At 34.6% G+C, this 23,323-nt stretch overlaps 3 protein-coding genes and 1 long non-coding RNA gene across 4 annotated transcripts; all 4 read left to right on the top strand.

The window, feature by feature from the left end:
* Positions 1 to 7,240: 7,240 nt before the first annotated feature.
* On the top strand, positions 7,241 to 9,069 carry LOC109078625 (cerebellin-2). Its single transcript, XM_019093872.2, has 4 exons — positions 7,241 to 7,517; positions 7,749 to 7,832; positions 8,290 to 8,427; positions 8,518 to 9,069. Exons 1-4 carry the CDS (start codon positions 7,349 to 7,351, stop codon positions 8,802 to 8,804), a joined length of 678 nt encoding a protein of 225 aa, XP_018949417.1. The 5' UTR covers positions 7,241 to 7,348; the 3' UTR covers positions 8,805 to 9,069.
* A 2,633-nt stretch (positions 9,070 to 11,702) lies between these two features.
* On the top strand, positions 11,703 to 13,738 carry LOC109078626. Its single transcript, XR_002015816.2, has 3 exons — positions 11,703 to 12,067; positions 12,153 to 12,299; positions 12,402 to 13,738. It is a non-coding gene; the product is annotated as an uncharacterized LOC109078626 (long non-coding RNA).
* Positions 13,739 to 17,464: 3,726 nt separating this feature from the next.
* LOC109078621 (adiponectin-like) lies at positions 17,465 to 18,380 on the top strand (the record flags this gene model as incomplete). Its single annotated transcript, XM_042719168.1, has 3 exons — positions 17,465 to 17,717; positions 17,820 to 17,880; positions 18,043 to 18,380. Coding segments are annotated over 3 exons (330 nt in total), but the record flags the coding sequence as incomplete, so codon positions are not given.
* Positions 18,381 to 19,206: 826 nt separating this feature from the next.
* On the top strand, positions 19,207 to 22,661 carry mbl2 (mannose binding lectin 2). Its single transcript, XM_019093874.2, has 4 exons — positions 19,207 to 19,362; positions 21,010 to 21,214; positions 21,317 to 21,403; positions 21,633 to 22,661. Exons 2-4 carry the CDS (start codon positions 21,010 to 21,012, stop codon positions 22,109 to 22,111), a joined length of 771 nt encoding a protein of 256 aa, XP_018949419.1. The 5' UTR covers positions 19,207 to 19,362; the 3' UTR covers positions 22,112 to 22,661.
* Positions 22,662 to 23,323: the final 662 nt, after the last annotated feature.

The raw sequence follows: 23,323 nt of genomic DNA, 5'->3' as shown, positions 1-23,323 counted from the left end.
GTGTATGTCTCCGTAAAGAACCTTATACAGACGCATGAAAGGATGGGTGGTCAATGGGTCTCAGATTTAGAGCAAGAAAAGCTTTTCCTCAATCACGAGTGATTTTAGTTCTGAAGACTATCGACTTTCACTAGTATGCAACCTAACGTAATTTTAAAAGGACCGTAAATGCAATATTCTAGAAGAAAAATGGAACAGCTAACGTTAGTGAGTTTTTAAGTCCAGCGCTTATGGATAAAGAAATGTTACATATTTGCACACAATAACTGATTTCGTTTAATTTAATTTCATTTATTTATTTAGTTGTTTTTGTTTTCATTAAGAAGTAAATACAAGTACATTTAGATTTGGGTTGTTTGTCTATTTACACCATCAGGTGGCGCTGTTAAAGCTGTTCCTCAAGGTTGTCGGACTGGGAACCTGAACTGTCCTGCATATGGCGGAGTTCCTGGCACTCCTGGTCACAGTGGCCTGTCTGGGAGAGATGGAAGGGACAGAGCCACTGGTCCCAAAGGAGAGAAGGGAGAGCCAGGCTTGTGTGTGTGTGTGTGTGTGTGTGTGAGAGAGAGAAATGAGTGAAGTGAGGGAGTCAGGTAGTGGAATATTTCACTCCAACATTATTGTCTACCATTTTGCTCCTACTTTACAGGAATAAATGTGCAGTGACCACCAGGTAAAGCGGGACCTGCTGCAGAAAACCAAGCACTATTGAAATTAGTAGTATCCAGTGCTTAAAGTAGTAAAAAGCCATACATTAGAGTCAGGTACAGAGAAACAGAGCAACGGTTTGTGGACATTGTGTAACTAACAGAAGTTCATAAATATGTAAAATCTATTTATTTATCTGTAATCTGTATCAGGCAAGTGTTTATTTATAACTGAGACAAGGCAAATAATACATCCTACAACGTTTCCTGCGAATTAGATGTTTAGTTAATAAATTAAACTGCAATGAATCAGAGATGATCACAACAATGTTCTCTAAAAAATAGTATTTTTTTCCCCCTTTATTTTAAATGCAATATATTTTAGAAGGAAAACAGGAACTACTACTGAATCCAGTATTCAAATTTGGTGTCCAGTGACCAACAATATGTTACATATTTGCATAATAATTTATTTTTTAATGTAGGATGGATATTTTGAATAAGTTTAAACAAAGAAAATACTTGGAACAAAGAACATGGATGCTATTAAAAATGATTCCCGGAGTCCTCGCTGTCACTCCCAAGGCTTCAAAACATCAATGCAACAAGAAATTTATTAAAGAAATAGTAAATAAGAAGCTTTCCCCATGTGAACTTGTAGACACTTATATTCACCAGACGCTTAGATGATGAGGCTCTCACTCACTCTGTCTGTGTGCCTACAGACCAGTCACACAAACAATTTATCATAAACACATAAATGCATGATTGACATATGGTCATTATATCTATGAGAGAATATAAGGATACTTACTGGCAAGGATGGGCAGTATTTATGATACATGTATTTCAAATACGTATTTCAAATACTAAATAGTATTTTGCTATTTGTATTCGATTGGGTTGATGAAAATGGCTTCATATTTTGTATCAAAAAACTTTAGTGTTTTGTATTTTTGTAGTTTTAAAATACTGTAAAATACTTTGTAAGAAGTCGACATGATAAAAATGCAGCCTCTGATTGATACCTACTCAGTAGTTTGCCCAGACTTGTTCCTACACTATTAATGTGTTTGTGTCCTCTATACTTCTGCTCTCAATCGATTCAGTGTTTGGAGTTGGGTTAATACTCCCTGACAAGTTCTGTTGCTACTTTCTGATTACGTTTCTGGCTACATTTGAAATCCAAACATATTGATAATTTAATAATTGTTGAAATGCTAAAATGTTTGTTTTCAGCTTCCCAGTAGTTGTCCAATGATTGATTATAAATATTTGATCGCTGAATATTGTACTCTAATTGGAGTAGCTATTTATTAGGATCATGATTTTGTATAGTATTGCATGAATGACTTCCTGACACATAATATATTATTATATGATTAACAATCAAATAATTAATTAGTTGGAAACAAGTTGCTATGAATACAGCTGCCATCAGTTGTCTTCTTATGAATAACTTGTTTGTCATTGAGTCGGTGTTAATTATGCAAATTAGGCCCTTCGTTATCAAACACCAAATAACTAAATTAGGAGACAATTATAAGTTATTCGCAAACTGTTAAACATTAAACTGTTGGTTACTTTAAAACTAACCTTCATCTGGAAGATCACAGGGATACAGTATGTGGCTATTTGATATTTAGCTGGTTGCATATGTCAGATTTATTGCATGACTCGGGCAGAGAAAAGCTGTCGCTATCAAACATTATTTACTTAATCAACTGAGTCAGTGTATAAATAAATGTTTATGTTTGAATACTATATGTGTGTGTACTGTGTATATTTATAATGTATATATAAATACACAGACATATATGTATATATTTTTAAATATTTGTATGTATTGAAATTCTATGTAAACATTTGTATATAAATTATATTATATATAAATATTTACATATAAATCTAACATATTTTCCTTATATACATGTATGTGTATTTATATATACATAATAAATATATAAAGTACACACACATATAGTATGTAAACGTAAACTTTTATTTTGAACCGATTAATCGTTTTGCAGCCCTAATTCCTACAGAACACCTTTATTCATATAGCATTTCATACAATATAGACTGTTTCAAAGCAGCTTTACAGTGATAAACAAGAACATAATGATTTAGTGATGCAACAGAGATCAATGAAAAAAATCAATAGTGTCATTGTTCAGTTAAGGTCAGTTTGGTGTTTAGTTCTGTTCAGTAACTCTGTAAAGTTAGGATATTGTTTACAAACAATTAAAAAGTGTACTATTTGTAAGATAAAATGTAAAGGAGCTACTCAACATTAGATGAGCAGTCATTTAAAACAGTAATTTGGCAAATATAAGACTTAAGATTTAAAGGGGTCATATGATGCGATTTAAATTTTTTCTTTCTCTTTGGAGTGTTACAAGCTCTTGGTGTATAAAGAAGATCTGTAAAGTTGCAAAGACTAAAGTCTCAAATCCAAAGAAATATTTTTTATAAAAGTTAAGAGTCAACCACACCCTTCTAAAATGGCTTGTTCTAACACGCCCCCACATGTCTACGTCATGATGTGGGAAGATTTGCATAACACTGCCCAAATGTTCACGCAAAGAAAGAAGACGTAACTTTGATTCTCCTGTAGTATTGTTGCTGCTGCTGCCGGCGACGCTGCCATGTTATGGAGACGCTGTGTGTTTTGTTGTGAAAGCGAAACTACTTTGTTTGGGCTTCCAAAAGAGGACACAACTAGATATCAGTGGTTAAGCTGTATTTACAACACTGTTCCGGAACAGTTCATTTTATGGAGGACTGTTTCTTGATCCTGGGAAGGCTGTGCACAAAGGCTGTTTCTAAGTGGGGCAATTCCAACTTTGCAAGGACAATCTGGCACTTCTGACTCACAGCCTGTAAGTACATTTACATATTTAAAGAATTTGCCACTGACGATTCAAATGCAAGTTTTTATGTTTACATGGTTTTATGTTTACGCAGCGCGATACGCAATGCGTAAAAAGACAGTATAAGTCATTATAATCAGTAATTATGTGCCCACTTGATGCAACAAATGCCTCGTTTATAATGGGTTTTATTGTTTTTGTCTGGTTGCGCTGGGACTCTGCATCACAGTATGTTAAGTGGCATAACATTTCCGTCAAGTGCTTGAGGATAGCTGGCCAATCAGAGCACACCTCACTTATCAGAACAATGAGCTTTGTAAAAATTAACGCGTTTCAGAAAGGCAGGACATAGAGGAGCAACAATAATGTGCATTATGCGGAAAATAATGTGTTTTTTGAACCATTTTTGGGTGAACTATCCCTTTAATTTTAAATGTTTTATGTAAGGTCACGTTTGGGTAACTTTTTTCTTCACATTGTCTAATTCCAAATATACCCCTAATTATAGAATGACCCATTTACTTTCTTTATTGAAGGTAATCCTTAAAAGGAAACCTAGTTAAATTTACTCACCAGCATTTTTGCATATCAAGAGCAGGGCTCAACACTAAGGATTTTTTCTACTGGCCTGGTCGGGTCAGTGGTTCCAATAATTACTTGCACTGCCAATAATTTCTCTGGAATATAATTTAATTTCATTCAGGTGTTTCATAAAAACATAATCCTTTCTGGATTACAATCCACCATCAAAATGGTACATTTAGTTATTCTAGCTGCTGTAAGAAAAGGCATTAAACAATCGGCCACCTGCAGGATCCTCACATGCGATAGCCAAGTAGCCAGGACAACTTCTTTATGTTTACAGACGTGACATAATGACGCAGCTGCATGCTCGAATTTCCCACATAAACCTACCTGTACTAATCAAATTAGAAAACATTATTATAAGCTAACCGCTGTGAATCGGGCTAAAGTAAGGCGATAGTTTTGAACACTGGCTGGTTATGTACTTGCTCAAATATTAATTTCGGATCATTTTTAACCAAAAAAAAGTTACGGACTGCAGCTTTAAGATACCAATTCAATTTTACAATTCTCGATTTCAATTTTGAGACAGAAAAAACCACTAGCCTAATAAATCTAAAGTTCAGAATGAATGAACGAACAAATGAACGAAAGTGACAGACAGACAGATAGAGATAGATAGATATAGATAGATAGATAGATAGATAGATAGATAGATAGATAGATAGATAGATAGATAGATAGATAGATAAACTGAATGAACGAACGAGCTATAAAGTGTAATGTAGTAGAAGGAAATCCAAGGCACTCTTCTTTAGAAATTTATAAAAAGCCTTTAATGAACTGGCTATTTCATGATAGAAAATTTAAAAGACATAGGGGAAAAACAACCCAAGCGTAGCGGCACAAACAGACTTCTTCAGGGTCTGGAGTAAACTTTTAGTCAGGAACTATAAAGTGTAATCATACTAAATGTTCAATGCTCATTATTGTTTTTTTCTCTCTGAATTTGTCTGTCTGAATGGATTTGATAATACATTTTATAATCATTTGATAATCAATTTGATATCTAACATACAGTACTAACTAATACTTCAGTTGTATCACCTTTGTTTATGACACCTACAGTATGAGGCAAGTATACATGTAGCAAAGTCTTTCTCTAAAACCTTTGGAAATCAAAATAGGCCTATATGATTTTATTTTCCACAGTAAAGAACTGTACACTAAAAATCCTGGTATATTAAATTTCGGCATTATGGTAGATTTTTAGCAATGATTGACACCTATCTGTGTCAGTGTGCCAAATGTAACCCATAAAACCATTTTACCAAAATAGTTAGTGTAGTATACTATTCCATTATAATGCTCTTTTACTGTTTTCTGTGTGAGTGTGAGTCACTGATCATTACTCTCTTCATGCAATATCAATAAAGAAACATTTTATAGAAGAACAATATGGAAAAGAGGAATTAGGCAAATAAAGTTTAAACAAATTGTCTAACGGTGGAATGGTAACTATTTGTTTAAGGAAGGGATGTTTAAATATTTGTAGTCCAAAGTCTGTCAGGTTTTTGTGAGGCTAAGAAATGATCACAATCTATAATAATCACAGAGAAAAGAAATGAAGATGGTGGTTAGCTGGAAGTTAAAGGATGTTAGTCCAAATACACATTTTTGTTCAGATGAATTTTTTTATTTTTTTTTTAATCAGTGCTTGGCAAGACAAAAATCAAAAAATCAATCAAAGGTGACAAAAATTCAATAAAGTCTTAATATAGTCTGCAAAAATCCTTTAAATTTGTTTCAATTTTCATTAATATTAAAACCTGTCAATGAAATAATATAGCAGTTTGATGTGTAGAGTAGACACTAACAATTCTTACATGTCATAAATAAAATGTACCAAACATAAACATCCTTGAAGAACTGGGGAAAATAAAGATCACAGAAACAAGGATGGAATCTATGGAGAAGGAAATGGAATGACTAAGAACAGAAAGTAATGTGACAGTGTTTACAAATGTGTTTTTAAGAACAGAGAACTTTAATGGAGTATTAAAAAGTAACAGTTTTCCTAAACATAGATTAATAAGTCCTACAATAAAAATATTTTCCTGTGCAATAGAATGTGGATTGTTCACATTGTCCATGTATGCACTGAGAAGTTAATGATTGTTCATTATTTTAGCACAAACAAAGAAGCTGGAGGACACAAAGATCAAAATGGATGAACCATTAAAAGAAAATTAAGGTGTTTTGTCATTGACAAATCTCACATATTTGGGCTACATTTAAAAACAGCCTATCAAAAAATGTCAAGGCTTACAATTAATCAGAAATGTTTTTATAAATGAATTAATGCTTATCTATTAAGAATTACTATTATTTTTAGCACAAGCAAAGGACCATGTGTGGTACAACAGATGATGTAAAGAACAAAATGGATGACCTAATTAAACAAAATGAAGGTAAATACACATAGCGATGCTATAGAAGAACCATTCAGTCAAAGATTCTTTAAAGAACCACCTCTTTCTTACCTTTTTATAATCTGAAGAACCTTCTTTTGCCACAAAGAACCTTTTGTGAAACAGAAAGGTTCTTCAGATGTTAAAGATTCTTTATGGCACCATTTAGACAAAAAAGATTCTTCTATAGCATTGTGAAGCACCTTTATTTTTAAGAGTGTATGTACTACCATAAATAACAATTTTGCCATTTTCTAAATGCGACTCATAAATGTTTAGCCTTAATCTAAAATAGCATTACCATATAAAAGCCTGCTATAACTTTAATAGCCACAAACATTAAATACTTAAATTTTGAAATAATAAAAAAAAAAAATGTATAAATGTTGAATTTTATAAAGAATTTCATTTACAGTATTTACTTTCTTTATTGAAGGTAATCCTTAAAAAGGGGTTTAATGGAATCATTTCTAATGATGTAATCTAATTTAGATTCTTCATGTCTTAGTTGCTTTCTAGAGTGGCTAATATATACACAAGATATTTCACTAAAGCTTTTGATTAAAAAAAAAAGCTTGATTAAAAAGACTTTGATTAGAAATAGAGTGAACGCTTTATTCAACAGAAACTAACGCATAAAAGACGAATTAGGTAAAATATTGGAAAAAAGGCACAATACCATGAAATCCTTCTTTTCACACAATAAAAAAAGCATTGGTTCTGTAGTCCAAAGTCTATTGGACAGTTTAAATAATTACGCAAGATGTTATTCTGTCTTTAAGACTATAAAAACATGACTTAAGTTGATTCAGTACAGTACTACAGCGCAATAATGTTGATTCTTGTAACACTCGTAATGCTCAATTTGTGGGCTATACCAGCAGATGAAGTACTTTCACCAAATATAAATATCCTTGAAGAACTAGAAAAAATAACAACCATGGAAAAAAGGATGAAATCTATGGAGAATGAAACGGAACGACTAAAAACAGAGAACGAAGGTAACATGACAAGATCCTATACATACATGACAGTGCCAGTTTAAAAGGAACTGCAATAACTTGTATATTTCTAAATATATTTATAACACCACACTGCTCTATTGAAACATTATAAAGTTAAATTGCATACTGTGATATCACTACTTGACAAAGGTTAAGAAGGAGAATCTATATATTTCTTCAGCTTACATTGTCTATATGCACTAAACATTTGTTTGATTATTATTTAAGAACAAGCAAAAGAACTGAAGATTTTGCATGAAACAACAGTTGACACAAAGATCAAAATGGATGAACTAATGAAGCTGAATCAAGGTAACATTACAATTTGTTAAGTCACTTTAAAAATTAAGGCTGTTACAACTTTAAATATTTTTCATCATGAGTCAGGATTCATTTATTAACCATGTTGGAATTTTGTGATTTATATCTTTTTCTAAACTTTATAGCTCTACAGTACTGCTGTTTGTACAGAGCTTAAGTTACACTCTTGGTATAGTAATGAATAATTTTATTCAGCATGGATGCATTAATGATCAAATGTGACAGTAAAGACATTAAAATGTTACAAAATAATTCTATTCCATATAAATGCCATATAAATACTGTTCTGTCTCTGTCTACTCATCAAAAATCCTGAGGAAAAAAAATGTAAATGTAGCCTTAAGAGACTTCTTTTGAAAACATAAACAGATCTTACCAACCCCAAACTTTTGAACGATAATGTAAACACAAGATCATTTGTAATCTAATTTTTATGTTGATATTTTAGCTCCAAAAGTGGCTTTCTCAGCCTCTCTGTTGACCTCTTTCGGACCACAAAGCGTTGGACCCTTTTTTAATGGTTTACACACTCTGATTTACAAGCATGTCTTCCTCAACGCTGGAAATGCCTATGATCCAAACACAGGTGAATCAATTCATATAGTGTAAATGTATCTCTGGGATTTTCTACAATGCTCTCAGTTGAATGCATCTAATTAACCACTGCCTGATACAGGAATCTTTACAGCACCTGTGAGGGGAGCGTATGCTTTCAGGGTCTTCTCCAAGGCATCTGGACACATAAACAGAGCTGTTACTGCAGGCCTGTTTAAAAATGGCCAGCATATAATTTCTACACATGGACACCAAGCAAGTGGTTTTATCAGCTCTTCAAATGGAGTCTCTCTGCTGCTAGAAGAAGGGGATAAAGTGAAGGTAAATCTCTATCCTGGACAATGGATTTTCGACAATGGAGAACACCATCACAGCACATTCAGTGGACATCTGCTGTTCCCCATGTGAACCTCCAGACCGTTTATTCACCCAGAATAGCTTTTTATATAAAGGATGCACAACCCTTAAAAAAAATCAATTTACTTAATGTAATCAAGTGGTTATAAAATTTATGTAACAAAATCAACACAAATATTCATATCATGGCTTAGTTTAAGGCAATATTATCATTAGAGCATAATGCTTTATGCATGTAAAATAAAATGAAAATGTGCAGAATTCAGCACTTCAACTGATGGGAAAAAATTAAAGGTTACGAATGTACAAATAATAACATGCATCAAGTGACTGTGTCCTTTAACTGATGTTCAGGAAATCAACCTTTCCAAGACAGGAAGTACAGCTGACCCTGCGTATCACTGCAAAACAAATTCCTTGGGGTCACATGCGTTCACCTCCAGAACCTTGACAATTAAATAAACATTGGTATACACACCGAGCATAAAAGCAAGAATAAATATACCTGTTTCTTAGTTTGTCTGTCCCACAGTTTGACGGTTCTGTCATGAGATGCTGAGATGATGAGGCTCTCGGTAAGTCGCAGTACACTCACTTTGTCCGTGTGTGCCTACAGACCAGTCACACAAACAATTTATCAGAAATGCATGACTGCATGACTGAAATATGATAATTATATCTATGAGTGAATACAAGGATACTACAGATCAGGAGGCTGATTGAACCACATGTTCCCTTTACAATCACCACACACAAAAAAGTCTGTAAAAAAACAACAACAACATGACATGAAGGCTTTACATATACATTCAAAATTAAACATCAATCACACACACATATACAAATAATCATATATATTTTAACTTAAACAAAATAAACTTACAAATGAGGACAATGGAAGCCATCAAAATCAACAAAAGAGCAATGATATACAAGTGCTATAATAAGTCTCAGTTAGCTTAAAGCAGTACATGTAGCAAGGGCTTTTAAATAATATAATAAATAAAAAGAAAACGGATAGAATAGAAAAAGAATAGAGCAAGCTAGTGTTAGAGGTCTTTTTTTGCTTTTGTTAATTGTACAATAAATGAAAAGAAAACAGATAGAATACAAAAAGATTAGAAAGTTAGTTAGATTTTATTTCATTTTTTATTTTTTTTAAGAATAGATTTAGAATAGTGAGTGCACACCTTTGCGTTCCTATCACTTAGACAAAGGTTAATCTTTGTCTCACCTGTCCATAAAAGTCAGTTTCAAAACTCTACTGGCTCACCTTTGTGCTTTTTTGCAAATACTAATCTTGCCTTTCTATTTTTAGTGCTGATCAGAGGTTTGTATCTTGCTGTGTAGCCTCTGTAATTCTGTGTTAAAGTCTAATAATTCTGTGTTAAACTCTAACTGACCTCCTCTTTTCTTTAAGCATCCAAATTGCTTGCTTCTCTTTCAAAGTCAGCTCCCTCATCTTCATCCTGGTTTGTGTGTGTCGTCATAGGATGCAAAACTCAGAATACAGAAGCAATGGATATAACTGATACAACACATTCCCTGACAATTAATGCAACAGGACACAGCTGATCACTTGGAAAGACATATGTAGTGTATATGTAGTTCATACACACATATATGAACACTTTGGTTCCAAAACACTATAAATCCATTTATAAAATGTTCGTCAAACAAACACATTTGTGAAACTCCATTGTTGCCCCAAAAAACAAACTGCATCCACTGTTCACATAACATTGGGTTCTTTTGGGATGCTGAACAAAGTTATATTTCCTTTACAACTAAAACCCACTTCTTTGGAGACATTCTTTCCGAGCGAGTCCCGTGCAGCAGTGCTGCCAAAAGAAGCGTGTTGATGGGCATGCTCTTGCTCTCGCTCTGGTCGGTGTGTGCGCAGACAAGCTCTTCAGGGAGAAATGGCCATATAAATGCCCACCCTTCATTATCTCAGGAATACACAGAAATACTCTGTCCTACTTCCAAATCGTTTTTTGAAACTTTGGCCATACTTAGTATGAGAATCCAACTCTTTAACTGTGTAAACAACTCTGAATGCATGAAACAGCATTGTACCCCCCCCCCCCCCCCCCAAAAGCTAAGCAGGGTTGAGCCTGGTTAGTATCTGGATGGGAGACCTCCTGGAAAAACTAGGTCGCTGCTGGAAGAGGTGTTAGTGAGGCCAACAGGGGGTGCTCACCCTGTGGTCTGCGTGGGTCCTAACACCACAGTATAGTGATGGGGACACTATACTGTTAACAAGCATGTCCTTCAGATGAGACGTTAAACCGAGGTCCTGACTCTCTGTGGTCATTAAAAATCCCAGGATGTCCTTCGAAAAAGAGTAGGGGTGTAACCCGCCATCCTGGCCAAACTCGCCAATTGGCCTCTGACCATCATGGCCTCCTAATCATCCCCATATCTGCTGATTGGCTTCATGGCTCTGTCTCCTCTCCACCATTAAGCTGGTGTGTGGTGGGCGTTCTGGCACAATATGGCTGCCGTCACATCATCCAGGTGAATGCTGCACACTGGTGGTGGACGAGGAGATACCCCCTCACAATGTAAAGTGCTATGAGTGTCTAGAAAAGTGCTATATAAATACAATGGATTATTATTATTATAGAAGATTTTTGAGTTTTCTCAACTTTTTGTTGTATAAACTAACAAAACAACAAGTTGATAAAACTCAAAAATCTCCTGAAGCTGGTTACCTTAAACTTTTAAGTTTTCTCATCTTTTGATTTTTTACAGTATAAGATTAAGATTGATAATAAATAAAGGCCCGGTTTCATAGTCAGGGCTTAGCCTGAACCAGGATTAGGACATTGTTCAATTAGAGCATTTAAATAATTTTTATAAATGTTCCTTAGGGAAAAAAAAACATTACTGGTGAGACAAAACAAAGGCACTGATATATTTTAAGATCAGTCAGTGCAAGTTTCTTTCATTTGAAACAGCTCAGACTTACATTTTAGTCTAGGACTAGGCTTAAGCCTTGTCTGTGAATCCGGGGGATAGTATAATGTATTATTATTAGCTTTTTAAGATTAAGTGATCCAATCCACTTGTGTCTAAGTAATCATTAGTTCACAATTTTGGAGAACTGAAGTATGAAAAGTGAAAAGGTTTACATGTCATTACCCCTCAATGCACTTCCTGCTCCAGTTTCCAGATACATACAGAGCAGTCGCTGCAACTCACAGCCAGCTCATCACCCGGCATCCCAGTGACTGCACATAAGCTGCCATCACTGACCTTCAAACAACACACACAGAGCCGTCCACGCTGACCTTTCCAACTAAAAGAGGGTAAAGACCACACTCACACTGTATTTTTACTAACTGATCAACAAATAATAATGTCAGTTCCCAACCCATGATTACCTTCTTCCAGTAAACCATTGAATTCTGATGCCATATCTCCAATCTGCCTGTGTCATAACCACACACCATGAGATCATCAGTACCCAGGAAGCACACATCTCTCACACTGCCTTTCTGGCAACGAGGGGTTTCTGTGGATGAATGTATATAAAAAAAGGTTTTAAGTTATTAATATCAAACAAATACTATATTTGGATGCACAGCTGTAGTTTCACAAAAAATAATCACAATGTAGCCACTGATATTTTCATCCATTTAGATTCTGCTTTTTTGACCATTCTGTCATACCCATTGCTGTGGTGATGCTCCATGACCTGAGGGAATGATCCACTGAGACAGTGAGAAAATCCAACAGTCCGTCCTCTTTGCACACTAAAGACTGGATTTGTGTTGTGATGCTGTACCTATGAAAACATAGGGTGACCAAACGGTGAGCAGTGAGTGAAGAGTATTGTTGTCTGCCGTGGATCTGAGGAATCACACTCAGTCTTTATTTCAGAGTGAAGCAAAGCCGAGAGGTTCTCTGTGAGAAGATCTCTCGAATGTTATGTGGTATCTCCTTATATACAGTATACAGGGTGTTCCAAATATTTCAGAATTTTCCTTATGCTTACAAATCAATTCCTCCCTAGAGTGAACCATACTTGTTATGGTAAAGAGAAAGGCCCTTTTGTATGTCTTTCCAGATGTTTCTCATCTGGGTCTGTACATGCTGGCCATGTTGGCATCTTCCTTCCTATACTTAAACTATAGGATCATAATGGAATAATAACTGGCAAGATAAATGGCTAGATTCACATTGATTACACTTGAATAATAAAAATCTTATTAATAAAAATCTTCTACATTTCACCCCTTTGAGACTTAGTAAGTCTCACATATGATTATTTTTATCCACAGTGCTACTCCATAATTCAGTCTTATTAGTTAACATTACCTAGTGACTAAATAAGTCACACTGTATTATCACCAATGACTAGATTATGTAATTTCACTCTGGGGGAGCAACAGGACCAAACATCTCCCTCCACACTTGACTAGGAGGGAGTAAAAGATCCAGCCTCCCAAAAACCCTTTCTTTAATAGAAAACAATGTTATAAGCATGAGCGTGCAATTAGTTCAGCACTTGTCTGTGGTTGTCACAGTTGTGTATAAAAAAAACATAAAAATGCATACATAACATAACACATTGAATATCACAAGATTATAATAGTTGATCTTCAGCCCAGATACCTTATGCATCGTAGAGGGCCACCCTGGGCAGAAGTTAGGCTAGCACTTACACTCAGGGTATGGTTCATCTTTAGACCTCTTCATTGTCCTCGTTAGCATCACTAGAACTATCATCAAAAGTTTGTTCATTTAAGTTTAGTTTGTTTAGCCATCCTTCATAATATTCCCTTAGGCTCCTTTCTGTGATCATTTGTTGATTATTTGGGACTTTTATCACTTCCATTTGCTTAGCAGTAGCGTTGACGATTAATGTTCTTAATATAGGTAATACACAGCAAAATACCAATCCTCCTACTAATATGGCAACTCCCAAAAACATTCCCAGTTTAGCAAACCATGCTCCCCATGCTCCAAATTTCAAATCAATCCAAGCCCAAATTTGTTTGTCTCTTCCGCCATTTGCTGTAACTTCAGCTCTTAATTTTTTAATTTTAGTCATAACTTCACTAAAAGCTCCCCCAGGGGCAGTATTGTTTGGTATAAAAGTACAACATTGATCTCCAAACATAACACAAACTCCTCCCTTGTCTGCCAAGAGCCAATTAAGAGCCTGTCTATTTTGCCATGTCATTCTACCTGTTGTGTGCACTTGGTCTGCTAACAAGGTTAACGCATCATCAGTATAATTAATGAATCTTTGTTGATTATAATAAATGTAATTAATCCACTCTGCATTTTTGTTTGGTGTGATCCAAACAAATATTGACTAGAAACCTGTTTTTATTTCATCTCTTGCCTTGAATTCATTAGGAATTCCTCTCGGTTATCCAATTGAGTAAAGAGGGCATTAATATCTCACCTCCACAGACCCAAAGGAATCTGCTATTATTAATGACTGGTCTTCATAAATTTCTATTGAAGGTAATGCAATAGTTTGATTTTCACATTCTTCAGGTGCTATTTTACTTCCTTTAGTTGTTCCGAGTGTATATTTATCAGAGTTTCCCTCTCCTCACACAATGCTACATCAAATGTCCCTTCCTTTGGCCATTTTTTGTTCTCTTCTGCCATTTGTTTGAGATCTGATTTATTAGCTCTTTACACAGTGGATATTTTAATCCTATTATTTCCTGCCATCTTTTTACCTATAATATTACCATTAACAATCAACTGTGTATATCTATATTCCACTTGAATTAATCTAACTAAACTAATTTCTACTAACCACTTAACTTTACTATTTTAAATAACTTCTCCAAATAATTTAATTCTTAATTCTTCTAAATCCCTCTTTGAGTTTAGTTTTTTATTCTGTCTGATAGATTTACACTTTTTGTATAAATTGATAGTCTTATCTCTATTTTACTATCACTTAGTATGTATAAAATTTCTAAAAATAATTCCTTATTTATCTTTACTTCTCTTTATTATTTTGTCTGCACTTATATTATTTTAATATACTTTTTTAACTTAATGCCTTGCTCTCACTTGTACTGCACTGGTCTCAGATAATTTTCTCCTTCTCTTTCACACAGACATCCAAAATGCAAAAGTCTATAAAAGATCTTGATTCAAATTTTATTGCTACTATTTTCCTGAACACATTCACTCCTTCTAAACCCTTTCATCCTTTGTCCCTTCATTCTATAGGGCTCATTCTCTCATACTTTGTCCCTTAATTTATAGGGCTAATCAATCAATCATCCCTCTCAGGTGCGGCAATAGCTGCATCTAATTCCGCCAGATCACACTTAAGTGACGTCCAGGAACAGTGCACAGTCCTTACCCACCAATACGGAATTTATTTGTTCAAACATTCATCATCACTCACACAGACATTCGTCCGGACACAGTTTCACACACACAACAAAACATAACACTCTCCCTTGAGTGACCTGTCAGTTCTACTCGTTCTTTCACTGATGCACTTCCTCAACACAGTAAAAAAGCAGTACTCTGCAGGAATTTATGCCCATCTGTTCTGACCTTTGAGTAACATTTCACCTTATTCTTTCTCAAAGCGGTAGCCATGGGTCTTTCCACGCAATTCTACATCTGTTTCCTGTTTATTGCTGTCCTTCTTAAGACCAGTCTTCAGTAAACACAGACCCTTCCATGCAATGAATTTCTGCCTACACCATTTAGTCTTAATTTAGATTATCTATCAAGGCCTTCCTAATATTATACCAAATATGTGTATGCAGTTTTTCTTCTAGAAACAAAACCCCCATTTTAATTTATTTATTTAATTCTAAATTTGGAAGAGCAGATTTTCAGTGACCTTACCACTCAGAACCGACCGTTTAACAACACACACTAATTATATAAGCAAAAATGCTTACCTTATTCTATGGTGGCCACCACTGTGTGTGTTGTGCTCATCAGTCAGTTCAAAAGCGGTCATCCACTCTGCTGCTCCTTTCAAGTCCCTTTTCGGGCACCAAATGAGGTGTATTGTTGTCTGCCGTGGATCTGAGGAATCACACTCAGTCTTGGGGTTTTGTTTCCAGAAGATAGACTTTACTTCAGAATAAAGCAACGCAAATAGTTGTCCTATCCCAACAAACCATACATCAATGGAAAGCTTATTTATTCAGCTGTCAGTTTCCCTTATGACTGGTTTTGTGGTCCATGGTCACATTTTATTAAAGTCGTTAATACTGGAATATTTAATTATATTTTTCATTTGGTTCAAGTATGGTAAGTTCAGCTAAATGCCTTGTCCATCTCACATTTAAATGTTGTGCAAAATGTAAAAATGTAAGCATCACGCCAGTTTGTAAATATGTAACATCTCCCGGTCCATATAACGCTTCACAATTCAATTTTCAGACCATTTCATTTACTTTATGAATTAATAGTTGTCATTTTCTCTCCTTTTTTCAGTTTACTAAATTGTGACTTAAGAAATTATCATTTGAATAAAAATCTAAACAATTTTCTATTTTTCCATTTTTTTACAATTTGCGCTGTGCGCTGTACCATTTGTTGGGATAGGACAACTATTTGAAAATCTGGATTCTGAGGGTGCAAAAAAATCTAAATATTGCGAAAATCACCTTTAAAGTTGTGCAAATGAAGTTCTTAGCTATGCATATTACTAACCAAAAAAAACATGATCTTTATCCTTATGATCCTAATGATTGTTGAAAGAAAAATCCATAATTTGACCCATACTGTTAGCTATTGCTACAAATATACCCGTGCAACTTATGACTGGTTTTGTGGTCCAGGTTCACATATTATAATTGTAAACCATTTACCAAGGAGGCGTCTTCAGGCATGATGCTTTCTGAGCCTGAAAAGCCCACTGCACATGCATACATTGTGTGGGAAGTATATCTGAGAGAAAGAGCTCTTTTTCAGAGAAGGAAATTCATAACAACAAGCCCCTAAGATTTAAAGCAAGAAGACTCTTGTTTCTTCAGTCAGTTGAGTGATTTTAGTCTTGTGGTCTTGTTGGGCAAAAGACATTGCATCACTTGGACTCCTCCATTGAACTGGTAAGAATTTGAATGTTATTTGAAAAGAGCTGAGAATAATTGCAGTAAATCTACGAAAGAAAGAAATAGTGAACCTCAAAAGTTTCTTGAACCAGTAAGGAGACATATGAAATAAATGGAAATGGCAAACAATGCTATTTAATGTGTATACAGATGGACCACATCAGAAACCTTAATAATCATACATACATCAATACTCAAAGTTATTGCGCATTGCATAATTATACAAGTTAAACAGGAATTACAAACTTATCAGCATAACTTTGTCTCAAAATCTAATTTGTACATGCTTTTATGTTTTGCTAATGAAAACACTTTGTATGGAGTTTGTTTCTGTCTGCCTAAGTAAGTATTTCCTGTTTATTCCGTTTGCAGTCGCACCATTCTGGAGCATTACAAATACTTTCCACTTTATTCTCATGTGACTAATGAAGTTGAGTTTAATGAAGGTTTAATGAATGAGGTTTGTTCATAACATTCACCTAATTTATTCCGCATGGTGATTTTTTTTTTCCTAAAACATGACTTCTGCAGTATTTTCTGATTCACGAAGTGATAAAACAGATATTCATAATCTGGCTTAATCCAATGTTCAGATTTCTGTTCTGGAAATGTATGTAAATCAGTGCTTTTTTAATTAGATAATGTACCATTTGCATAGTTAAACATAAAATTTCAGTGTCTTCTTCAGTGTCTTCACAGATAGTGCTGTTTAAGCTGTTCCTCAAGGCTCTTTTGCTCCTTCAGTTTGCACTGCAGTTGTTGGATAGAGATGAACCTCAGAATCTGAACTGTCCTGCATCTGGTGGAGTTCCTGGCACTCCTGGACACAACGGTCTGCCTTGGAGAGATTGTAAAGATAGAGCAATTGGACCCGAAGGAGAGAAGGGAGAGCCAGGTCTGTGTGTGAGAGAGAGTGAAATAAACAAAGTTAGGGAGTCTGAGGTAGTGCATTATTTTACTCCTATCTTATTTCATCTATTTTTCTCCTACTTTATAGGAGTGAGTGTTCAGGGACCACCAGGTAAACCGGAACCACCTGGGCCAGCTGGAGAAAAAGGGTAAAGGGGACCTTATACATTTACGGGGACCTAAAACATTTTACGTTGTTATGGTTTAAAATTTAAAATTAAAAGTGGAAATGTTGTTTCAGAGACTAAAATTGTACATTAAGTCTGAATGTGTATTATATAAGCTAAACAAAGTGATTGTCCCATATTTAGGGTCTCCTGGAAGTGAAAGTGTTCTTGAATCCCTGAAATCTGAGATCCAGCAACTTAAAACCAAGATTGCCACGATTGGGAAAGTTTCAGCCACTTCAGGCAAGCTGAACAGAAATACTACTTCACTGATTGTGCTGAGGGGACTTTTAGTCAAGGATTAAACTACTGCAAAGGTTTTGGTGGAACAATGGTTTTGCACAGATCTTTTATAGAAAACTAAGCATTTTTGAAATTAGTAGTATCCAGTGGGTAAAGTAGTAAGAAGCCATATATTGGAGTCTCAGACAGAGAAACAGAGGGACGGTTTGTGGACACTGAGGGAAAGCAATTGACTTTTACCAATGTGGTCTTCATCATCATGACTACAATAAACTACAACAATACTCTGCTATAAAAGACTACTCTTTTTGGTTATGATGATGGCAGTTGTGGTGATATGCTTCCTATTATTTATGAAATAGACAACAAATAGAATGTATAACATTGTACAGATCTGCAATATTATGCTATAAACAGTGCACAGTTTAAATCCCATTGTCAATCCTTCAAAAACTACAGTGCATATAAAATATACAAACAATAATTGCTAATATTGTTACAAATTAATAAATAAACAATTTCTTAGGACAATTTGTCATGAATCAAAAAGTGTCTCTTTTATTTCATTGCAAATCTGACAGTAATTGTGTAACTGACAGAAGATCAAATAATTAAAACGAATGAAATTTTATAGGCTAGTAATTTTATTTTTGTTTGTTTGTTTATAATGTTTGTTCTATGCCCTGCACAAATATGGCCAAGGTTATTCCCCAGTGAACTGTTTTGTTAGCGAGATTTGTAAGTGAACGTTCTAAAGAGTCCACTGAAGGTGAGCGTAGATGAACCCAAGTGCAATTTATTTACAAGGTGCGATCCAAAATCCAAACATAAACACAGACTTGACTTGACGAGGTATGAACAGACTTGACTAAAACAGACTAGACTCACCAACAGCAAGTACATATGTTGATGACTACTTATAACTGACAATGAGGGTCACATGACTGACAAATCACTGACTTCACTCCTCCTGAGTTGGTACACACTATTTTTTTTTTTAAGAAATAACACAACCATTTAACCAGGGTGTCAATATATGGGAGGCTGGGATGGCCTTCATGTGCGCATTGTGTGGGCTGTACATCCTGAGAGGAAGATCTTTTTTTTTTAGAATATGAGATTCACAACAACAAGCCCATCAGATTTAAAGGAAGAAAACCCTCTTTGTGGACTTGTTGAGCAACAGGCATTGGCTGTCACCTGGACTTCTCCATTAAACCTGTAAGTTTCTAAATGTTTTTTGAAAACAGCTGAGTATAATTGCAGTAAATCTATGAAAGAAAGAAAGAAAAAAAACAACAACAGTGAACCACTAAAGTGGCTTGAACTTAAACAGTAAAGAGACATGAAAATGTATGGCATTCATGCACAATGCTGTTTTATGTGTTAGTGCAATAATATCCTGACGGATCACATGAAACTTTTAGAAATAAGTTATTGAAGTTATATAAACGTTTTTGTCCGTGGAATAATTATAAAAAGTGAATTAAATGAATTTCAGTCAAGAATTACAAACTGATCAGTGTCATTTTTTTCTCGAAATCCCATTTGGGCAAGCTTTAAAAATTTGCAAATAAAAGACTTGGTCTGTCCTGAGGCAAATATTTTCTGCTTAGTCCATTGACAGTCACATCTTTCCTCTATATTCTTATGAGACTAAGGAAGTTGGGTTAAAAGGATGTATTCCTAATTTCATGCTGAATTAAGGGGAAAATTGTTGGATGGATTCACACCTAAATGTTCAGAGCTGTTGAGCATAACTGCATAGATAGAGACTGTTGTGATTTATTAATGTTCATTTTTATATATTTTTTTTTTATCCTGCCACACAATTTAATATAAAATAAATTCATCACATTTCTGAAAAATGTATAAAAAGTAGATAGTAGCTTAAAGTCTTCAGCGTAACATACAATTCAGTTATCTGTACGAATGAAGGACTTTAAAAAAAGAAACCTGGATTGCAACCCCAAAACCCACATAAAATCCAAATACACATAACTTAAGATAAATAAATATATTTGCCTATAACTGATACATCGTCTGATCTAGTGAATATATCATTACAAGACAAACTGCAAACCAAAAAGGCTTTTTGTTTGAGTGACTGTTTATGATTTCTGTAAATTCTGTAAAATTAAAAAAGACTGACAAGCACATCCATTGTCTTTTTTTCATGCACTGGCCAAATTTGAGATTTTGTGCTAATTTGTGTTCATAACATGTCTTCTTTCAGACTAGTGGAAAGGACACACGTATTATTTTATTACACAATTATCCATTTGCGTATAGATTTTCAAATACAATACATATTTTAAAGGCTGTTTTCTCAAAATGAGTTTTTCTTTTCCTGCACTGACCCAAAAATCTCCACTTCAGAAGCATTTACATACAAACTTTACAGTTTTATTCCTATATTCTTAAGGTTTAAAGAGGGGTTTGTTTATATAACATTCACCTGATTTATTTATAATTTTATTCCTAAAAAAAAACATGATTTTTTTCTGTCTGTTGACAGTATTTTCTGGTTCATGCAATAAAAAGAGATACCAAAACCCCCCTTTTTAAAAACCCTTAATTCTAATATGTCAAGAAAATGAAACAATTTTAAACGTGGCTTTATGCAGTGTTCGGATATCTGTTCTGGAAATGTAAACTGATGCATTTTTAATTAAATAATGCCTTATTTGCATATTTAAACATATTACAGTGTCTTAACATACTGCAATTACTTAACCGGAGAAGTATGGTCAAATCTATTAGTTCAAAATTTCACCCAGTTGACCTGTGGTGTCTTGCCTTAAGTTGACTGATTGGATCTAAATAAAAAATAAAAAATCTCTAACATTTTCCCATTGTGCACCACAGATGGCAGTGTTAAAGCTGTTCCTCAAGGCTCTTCTGCTCCTTCAGTTTGCACTGCAGCTGTTGGATGGAGCTGAACCTCAGAAACTGAACTGTCCTGCATCTGATGGAGTTCCTGGCACTCCTGGACACAACGGTCTGCCTGGGAGAGATGGGAGAGATGGTAAAGATGGAGCAATCGGACCCAAAGGAGAGAAAGGAGATCCAGGTCTGTGTGTGTGAGAGAGTGAAATGAATGAAGTGAGGGAGTCTGAGTTAATGGATTATTTTTCTCCTAACTTATTTCAACTGTTTTGCTCCTACCTTATAGGAGTAAGTGTTCAGGGACCACCAGGTAAAGCGGGACCACGTGGGCCAGCTGGAGAAAAGGGGGAAAGGGGACCTTCAGGTCCTCAAGGTATTAAACATTTAAGTTATTATTATAAGTTATTATAATAATGTTATTATAAGTCATTTAGCTATTTAAAAATCCCTCATGTAAAAATGAGAGATTCAGAGAATGTGAAAACCTGGATTTTTCTACTTCAAAAAAGTTGTCATGTAAATCATTTATATTCAATAATTTATTTTCATTCATATAGACATGTACTGTACCTAATTTCAAAGTGCAATTATTCAATTTTTAGGCTCTCCTGGACCTGAATGCATATCTGACTCCCTAAAATCTGAGATGCAGCAACTTAATGCCAAGATTGCCATGATTGAGAAAGTTGCGAGTTTTAATACATTCAGAAAAGTGGGACAGAAATATTACATCACTGATGGTGTTGATGCAACTTTTGATACAGGGATGCAGTACTGTAGGGACATTGGTGGAACAATAGTTTTGCCAAGAACTGCTTCTGAAAATCAGGCATTATTGAAAGTATCTCTATCCAGTGGTTTAGGTAGTAAGAAGCCATATATTGGAACTACAGACAGAGAAACAGAGGGACGGTTTGTGGACACTGAGGGGAAGCAATTGACTTTTACTAACTGGCATCCTGATCAGCCTGATGACTATCAGGGAGTACAAGACTGTGGAACAGTATGGGACTCTGGCCTATGGGATGATGTTGGTTGTAATGGTCTACATCCCATCATATGTGAAATACTAATCAAATAGTATGTATACAATATTAATATGTATACATATCTGCAATATTAATATGCTATTAACAGTACACACAGTATGCACAATATAAAATCACACTGTCAAATATATCCTTTTAAAAAATTATATTACAGTGCATAAAATATACACAAATAATTGCCATAAATGTTTTTTAACAAATTAATAAATGCATTATTACGATTATATGTCATGAATCAATATGTCTCTTTTATTTCATTTTACATTAATTGTATAACTAGCAGAACTTTAAATGAAATGAAAAACTGAAACTAAGGATATTATAGGACAGCAATTTTATGTTTGTTGTGTGCCCTGCACAAATATGTCCAAGGTTATTTCCCAGTGAACTCTGAAGCTGGTTTGTTAGTGAAATTTGTATGTGCACATAAGAAGGTTTATATCATTTTTGACACACTGTATAGTTATTTTCTTGGTTAGGAAACTAACAAACTACAACCCGCGGTCAAAAACAAATCCTTTTTCCAATATAACTGTTGTTATCCTTTGACTTCTGAATGGAATAAACAAACCCATAACTTCACTGGCAACTCTCCTTACAAAATTAATCATTAACATTTTGATTCTCTCTACATACTTTTAGGTCGTAAAAGTTCATCTGATCTGTCCGAGTAGTCCTGGTTGCCATGGTAACCAGGGGCCTGGTGTCGTTCACAGACATCCTGGCACCCAGTATGTTTGTTGATGGGGGGGTCTGTGACTATTTGTTAATCTAATGAATAATTGATTTGTTAAATCTCATGAAAAAAGGTGTCTGATTAGTCCAAATGCTACAACTGTGATCCAGTGTGGATTTTGGTCAAATGATGAGGCAGAAACATATTGTTAGTAACATTTTAGAAGAATTTTATGGGAATGATATGCAATTCCAACTTATGTGGGGAGTTAAAAAAGTAATGTAACTATAGTGTAACTAATTACTGTTAAAAAAGAAAGTAATAAGTAAAGTAAATAATTTGTGTCCCTGGACCACATAACCAGTTACAAGGGTCAGTTTTTTTTATTGAGAAGATAGCCTTTAAAATTGTCCAAATAAAGTTCTTAGCAATGCATATTACTAAACAAAAATTAAGTTTTAATATATTTATGATAGGAAATTTACAAAATATCTTAATGGAACAAGATCTTTACTTAATATCTTATTGATTTTTGGCCTAAAAGAAGAATCAATAATTTGGACTCATA

Source organism: Cyprinus carpio, chromosome B2, assembly GCF_018340385.1.
Source record: "Cyprinus carpio isolate SPL01 chromosome B2, ASM1834038v1, whole genome shotgun sequence".
Taxonomy (NCBI): domain Eukaryota; kingdom Metazoa; phylum Chordata; class Actinopteri; order Cypriniformes; family Cyprinidae; genus Cyprinus; species Cyprinus carpio.
The sequence above is the reverse complement of the archived record's forward strand: the minus strand, read 5'-3'. Positions and strand labels throughout refer to the sequence as shown.

Coding starts and splice junctions, on each gene's coding strand:
- mbl2 (XM_019093874.2), top strand. CDS start 21,010: ATGGCAGTGTTAAAGCTGTTCCTCAAGGCTCTTCTGCTCCTTCAGTTT. Junction 21,215..21,316: donor AGGAGAGAAAGGAGATCCAG/GTCTGTGTGTGT, acceptor CCTACCTTATAG/GAGTAAGTGTTCAGGGACCA. Junction 21,404..21,632: donor GGGACCTTCAGGTCCTCAAG/GTATTAAACATT, acceptor TTCAATTTTTAG/GCTCTCCTGGACCTGAATGC.
- LOC109078625 (XM_019093872.2), top strand. CDS start 7,349: ATGTTGATTCTTGTAACACTCGTAATGCTCAATTTGTGGGCTATACCA. Junction 7,833..8,289: donor ACTAATGAAGCTGAATCAAG/GTAACATTACAA, acceptor TTGATATTTTAG/CTCCAAAAGTGGCTTTCTCA. Junction 8,428..8,517: donor TGCCTATGATCCAAACACAG/GTGAATCAATTC, acceptor TGCCTGATACAG/GAATCTTTACAGCACCTGTG.